At 48.6% G+C, this 6,783-nt stretch overlaps 1 protein-coding gene across 1 annotated transcript; it reads right to left on the bottom strand.

The window, feature by feature from the left end:
- Window positions 1-1,366: 1,366 nt before the first annotated feature.
- LOC127304203 (uncharacterized) lies at window positions 1,367-2,652 on the bottom strand. Its single transcript, XM_051334901.2, has one exon. It carries the CDS (start codon window positions 2,628-2,630, stop codon window positions 1,428-1,430), a length of 1,203 nt encoding a protein of 400 aa, XP_051190861.2. The 5' UTR covers window positions 2,631-2,652; the 3' UTR covers window positions 1,367-1,427.
- Window positions 2,653-6,783: the final 4,131 nt, after the last annotated feature.

The raw sequence follows: 6,783 nt of genomic DNA, 5'->3' as shown, positions 1-6,783 counted from the left end.
TCCGCCTTCTTCTTCACCGCCGCCGCCTTCTCCTCCTGCTTCTTCGCGTAGAAGGCCTCCATCGCGTCGACGTCCTCCATGAACTGCCGCGCCCACTTGAGGCGGAGGCGCTCGTCGCGCTCCGTGATGACGAGCCGCTGCTCGAGCTCGCGCTGGCGCTGCTGATGCTCGCGCGTGATGGCCGGAGGCGGTGGCGCGAGCGCTTCCGCCTGCTCCCGCGTCCACACGTCGTGGAAGCTCATGGTGCGGCGGGAGCAGCCGAGGCGCCAGGCGACCGCGTCGTAGGCGCGCGCCGCCTCGTGCGCCGTCTCGAACGTGCCGAGCCCGATGCGCTTGTCACTGCTGCAGATCTCGGCGTAGAACGTGCCGCTTGGCCGCGCGCGGATGCCGCGGTAGCCGGAGGTCGAGCGACGGCGGGGCGACATCTCGTCGTGGGAGGCGGCGGCACCGAGCGGCGTGGGAGGCGGAGCGGTGGCACGGAGCAACGTGGGAGGCGGAGCGAGGCGGTGCGGTGGAACGACACGCGGGCGTGAAACTTCCGGACGGTTGGCGTGCGCGCGCATGGCATCTTATAGCGCGCACGGTAGTCGATGCGGCAACTTTGGAGGTTCCACGGGCTCCCACGCGCCAATCGGCAGTTTATTTAGCGCGCGCCTTTAGTCGCGCCTGTTGGAGATGCTCTTATGTACTACAATCTTTCGGCAAATAGAGAGTAGGAGCAATATTTTCTTTTTATCTCCATAGATATTTTTTCTTCACATTCTATATTTGGTGTTTTACTGTCTTCTAGGAATGTAATTTTTTCAGATGTTTTAATTTTGTACTTGCAGTTCATGTTAATAGGTGAGAATTACTCCGTATAACAAACATATGAATTGCTATTACAGATTTGGTTATTTATTCTGATCTTTTGTAAAGAAAGAAGTGAATAAACATGTGTACTACAAACTGTACCTTGCAAATTAAGGGGAGTTCAGATCTTCCATGAATATTTTACCCTTCATAATTTTTTGTCTTGTGATTTGTTTTTGTGGTTGATAACAAAAACAAGAACATAGTGCATGTCCATTTTATGTGCTCTTGGTTTCCCTTGGCAAAAGATGGTCAAGGATAGAAAAAAGGAATTTAAAATTGTGTCCATAGTGAAATTCAACGTAAAAATTAGTAAAAAACAACCCGTAGCAACGCACGGGCATTTTTGCTAGTACACTATTAATTCTCCAGGTTCAGTCTTGTATGAATCTCGTTATGAAACTATGTATACTTCTGTTAGGATATAATGAAACCATTGGGCTCACGATAAAAAGCAAAAAAGTCAAAGCTCTAACTGCGGGATAACAAAAATTTAAATACACATATAGGATATAATTCAACCATTGGGGCTCACGATACATAGCAAAAGAATCAAGGTTCTGACTGCAGGATAGCTAAACTTTGAATACATATGTGCTCAACCAGTCATCGGGACAATGGCAGCAGTGGTAGATGTGGTAGATGAGGCCACAATTGCAACCTCCTTCTATGGTGTAACCATCTTGGACGCCACATCCACACATTATCCGTGAGCAATTACCAGTGCCGAGGTGATACTGCCAAGGATAATTCTGACGACGACATACAATGGTATCGCTCTGAACGGTTGGCATCACCCTACAACTGCTAGTCATACTCCTTGAGATAATAATATCACCGCTTTGGATTCTCGTACTCCGCTCGATAAGGAAGATAGTGTTGCCTCCGATGCTTGGCATGGGGGAAACTTTGCCCATGGTAAGATCTGCAACTTTGCAAATAAATAATCCTCGCAGTTCCTCGAAACCAATCGCTAAGATCTGCGAGTCACATTCCGCTAGACCGATCAGAAAGAGGCGATGATGATATTTTCCTTTGGGACACGTGGCAATCAACTTTGGCGGTGCCAAAGAAGATGGCATCGTAGCGTGCTCATGACGAGGTGGACCGACCAGCATAATCAGTTGCTGGCTGCCATGTGTGGCGGGTGGCGTCAAGATGTATAACCTGCCTTGGAATGAAATTGGCCGGGAGAGGGGTGCGAGGTCCCATGACGAGGCCCTCCATTGCTCATCCTTGGTGGTAGCGAACAATACGCAGGGTAAATATTGATGCACGATCATGACCGCCACTGTTCCATCTGCGCTCACACTCAAGGAGGCAACGAAATCGAGTTGCATATAGTAATGTCGTCCCATGCCAGGAAGCATCGCCCAGTATGATTCCAGGAGGGGCATGAGCGGCGGAAGCTTCACGATGTCGCCGGTGAAGGGGTGAAGGATCAAGATCGTGCCAGTGTCTCGGCGGCTGTACGGCCCCAGGAGGAGGAGGCCTTCGGCCGACACGAGGACTCGGTGCTCGGTTAAGAGCGGCAGCCGAACGCGGGCAAAAGCTCCGGTGGAGAGGTTGAGGAAGCGCTTCTTGCCGTCACCGGGGTGGACGCCGTGGCCCTCGGGTAGTATCATCCAGCGGCGCGGGTGGAAGCGCGGGTCGACGATGCCACGTCCGAGCGGGCAGACCGTGCTGGACCGCCAGTGTGCGCATACGGCGCGGAACCGGACGTAGTCCAGCAGGTCTCCGGCGAGCACCCGCCAGCCGACCAGGTGGACGAGATCCATGGGAAGAGAAGACCACGGTGGAGCCACGCCGTCGGAGCTGGCCGTAGGGCGGCTGCGATTTTCCGACGGAGACATGTCGATCGATTGATGGATCTGGCGGCGATATCGAGTCTGCGACTAATTAACACGACAATTTCTTGGTCCAATAGTCGATGCCGGGTGTAGTTAGGTCGCGCGTGCAAAATAAATCGCGCACCGCATAGTTGCCTCGTCAAGGCAACTCGATTTGGAGCTGCCGAACTTCCAGGCCCGTAACAACTTGCTAGACAGAGCAGCTTTGCACTTTTTTATTTTATAAAAAAACAGCTAGAAAATACACATGTTAGCAGCCGGCATGTTATGTTAGCAGCTTCAAGATGCGTGGTTAGTGTCCATGTTTGAGCTAAAGCATTTGCTTTCGTTAAAAATAGTTGTCAGATTGTTTTCTTTTCTTTTTTGGCTAGGTGAACTTGGTGTTTCTCCCATTGTGATAAAAGACGTGATGTCTCACGTGGGTTTTCAAAGTGGTAATTGCATGCAATAGTTATTCTATGGGGACTGTGTATGTCTATGAGCTTTTCTTAAGTCTCACTCATCTAAAAAGAAAAGTACGATTGCAGTTTAAAAAATAAGCATAACGGATCGAGAGAAAAGTGCAAGTGCAACTTATGCACGTTTTTTTGGGTAACCGAGACTTAATAATTTTTTGTTGACAACAAATCCGTATTTTATTGCAAGTGCAACCCATGCACCTTTTTCGGGTGACTGGGACTTTATAAATTCTTAGTTGATAGCAAATCTGTATTTTATTTTTACTAGCCCCTCCGTCTAAAAATAGGTGTCTAGACGCAGTTGAGACACCTATTTTTAGACGCAAGGAGTACCTGCAATATCATTCATATGAATTGTGTTTTCTTAATCTAAACTACCAGGTTCGTGCTAGAATCGAGGACGGCGACATAGCATCCTCATGGCTTCTAGTTTGGGACAAAAGTCGCTTTGTTGTTTGTTGCCATTGATCAGTGTCCAACGTTTGTCCAAGTTGATGAATATTGTCTATCTATTAAATCATGTGCAAATATTTGGCTATTATCCTTTAGGAGCATGGGAAAGGAACATGGCTTTGATATTTCATTTATTCACAAGTTGGTTTATATTTAGTACACTTGATATTCTCAAGGTCTAAGGAATCATACACAAGATAAAAACTTGAAGATTATACTAATAACATGTGATGAAAGCATCTCACAATATAACACATAATTGGATCTATTTAGTACCCTTCTTCGCTCCCTCCTTTTCTTCTATGGGATTCAGCTCTGGCAGCTGACCCCAAATTCCATCCTCCACCTTTCCATTTTTATTACCGTCTGCGAGGCCTTCCTCGGCATTGAGCCTCACTGGGGCCTTTGGAGGAAGATTTTCTATGTGAAGCATCACAATGACAGTAATGTCCCCCCCATCGTCGGTGGCGTTGGCTTCGTCGTCAGGAAGGAGGTCGACTACTTTGACTATCCGATGAAGGAATCCATCCAGGGCTGGCGCAACAAGTGGTTCTACCTGCGAGACTCCGCCGTTCCTAGGCGGCGTTCGAATCTCCCTCTTTGGGATGATGTTTTGATAGCTCAAAAGAAGAAGTCTTGGCAAAACGCCCTTTCTCCCGAAGAAAAGGCGACAGCCGATGAACTGTTTGAGCAGATAGTCACTTTGAAGAATACAGGAGGCATGACGATGCGCTGCACTGAAGTAGTTTCAGTGTTCCTGCAACATCAAGTGCAGCCGCTGATGTCCCGCCCTCACCAGATGTGGCTTTATACTGGCAAAAGTGACAAGTCAAGGATCAACTCTGCCGACCTGTCGGCAGATGAGCTTTGGGACGAAGTTCGTCGCCTAACATGCCTTAGTACGAAGGACACCATTGTCTTGACATCGGCTCGTCCTCCTTATTATCTCAAGCACCTCCCGTCCGAGGTAACCTTACTGCTCCTCGTTTATTGTCATTATTTCTTTTCCTGTCTGTGCCTTACAAGTTTTTTTTCCTTTTACAGGCTCCCACTGTTGCCCAATGTTATCCTCCCTCACCCGAGAGCGGCGTCGTACTGGAGGATGATGATGATTCTGAGGGAACCGAGGATGTTCAGCACGTTCTTGAGGACAGCGATGTCCAAGAAGAGGAAGCTGCCGAAGACGACGCCTTCCTCAGGAGCAGGCGTCGTAAGCAGGTACACGATGACCTTATCACTTCGGCTGAATCGAGCCCTAGAAGAGGAGATAATGATGCCGACGAAGCTGCTTCGCCTCCTCCTGCTAAGAAGAGCTCAACAAGTTTCTTTGCGGACGAAGATGATCTGGATCTGTGAGCATCTATACTCTTTTTGTTTTAATTTATTTCCCGTCATCCTGCATGCTAACTGTGTACTGTACTTAAGTAGCTCCGATGATGATGATGTTCCTCTCGCGAAGAGGGCCAAGCTAGCCTCTGTGAAAGCAGCATCGGCTAAGGAGTCTAATCCTTCTCCTGCCAAGTCAACACCTCCCTCACGAACGGGTGTGGAGAAGGTCCCAGTATCGAGAGTTATTCCTCCTGATGATGCTCCCACTCCGTCGGCTGGCCGTGATCATGTAAGTTCTTAGCTTGTCTGGCTTTGCCGAGTTTCTATCGTCTGACTCCTCTTGATTTTTTCTGGCTGCAACCGATTTACGCTACAGTCGATGCCATGGCGGACTTTGCTGAACAATTCACTCGCCTTGAGGCCGAAAACTCCCAACTTTGGAAGGCCATCAAATCATCGGCTGATCGGGTGGTTGAAGCCAACAGGCTTGCTACCGATGCCAAGAGTGAGAACGCCTTGCTGAAGGAAGAAGTAAAGAGGCTGAAGCGTCAGATGAAGGATGATCAAGATGCTAGGCGTGCAGCGGCGGCTGCGATTGATGAGAAGGAAGGTGTCCTCCGTGAATCCGTCAAGAATTTATTGGGTAAAAAATCCCCATGATATTCCGCATCTTTCTTGATGTTTTCTTCATTGATTACTGATACGTCTCTCTTTCAGAGGCCGCCAATTTAACTGTCAGCCGACGCCATCAACTTCGGGAGGACTCCACAACCGATGCTTTGTCACTTGCTGCTGAGTCTAATGTCCAGGTTCTTAGACTGCTGCAGAAGTCCAAGGGGGCACTGTCGAAGTTACACTCGATGATCTTCCCAAAGATGAAGCTAGACAAGACTCTCGATGAGATGGCGGAAGCTTTCCTTGTCGACCCTTCCGAGCCTGTAGAGGTACTGAAACACCGTAGCCGCTTGATTGGAGCGGTTATTACTTTTCAGTTGCTTATGGGCCATGGGATGGGGTCGGAATTGGAAGAGTTTTCTAAGGCACTGCCTGTTAATGATGAAAACCACCTGGTCGATCTTGAACCTTTCAAGAGATCGGCAATAACTTGCGCCAACCGACTTCTGAAGCTGGTGGATGAAGCACAAGCCGAGCCTGTTCCTGAGTCAGCCCCTGGTTCAACGTCGGCGAATCCTTGAACTGTTACTTGACTTGTTGTACATAAGATCATCCGTAACTCGAAAAATTCGGCTCTGTTGCCAATTTGAACATCCTTTTGTCTGTATGATGTGTACTCAACGCTCCCGATGGGAGTTTTTATATTAATGCTTGGTCTGAACTAAGGACTGTACTGCAGATTCCTTCATCTTCTTCCCGTGCCGAGCTTTTTCCGAACCCTTCGAGTAATGACGAGTCAGGCCTTGTTCGTCAGTTACGTGACCAGGTGTCTAGTCTAAATAAAGACATCACTTCCCTTCGTGCGATGGCTGCCTTGGTGAAGAAAAAGGGAGAGATAGCGACTGCTGTCGAACAATACGCTCTTGATGGTCTTCAAGTTGCTACCGAAAGCTTGGGCTGTAAGTATTAGCCTGTCCTCTGATTCCGGGCATAGCTTGAATGTTTTTTATCTAACATTCGTTCCCTTTCCAGTCGTAGCTTCGGATGCGGCTGAAGAGGACAGGAAGATTCATGAAGAGGTTGAGGCTATGACCGATGTTGCGCACCCAACGCATGGTTTATGGCTGCATCGTCAGAAGTCCGTTGTCATGGCGAAGTTTAAATACCGAGTGATGAAGGCGCATTACTATTTTGATAAGTATTATGCCCTTCTCACGATGGTTTGG

Source organism: Lolium perenne, chromosome 5 (assembly GCF_019359855.2).
Source record: "Lolium perenne isolate Kyuss_39 chromosome 5, Kyuss_2.0, whole genome shotgun sequence".
NCBI classification, from domain to species: Eukaryota; Viridiplantae; Streptophyta; class Magnoliopsida; order Poales; family Poaceae; genus Lolium; species Lolium perenne.
The sequence above is the reverse complement of the archived record's forward strand: the minus strand, read 5'-3'. Positions and strand labels throughout refer to the sequence as shown.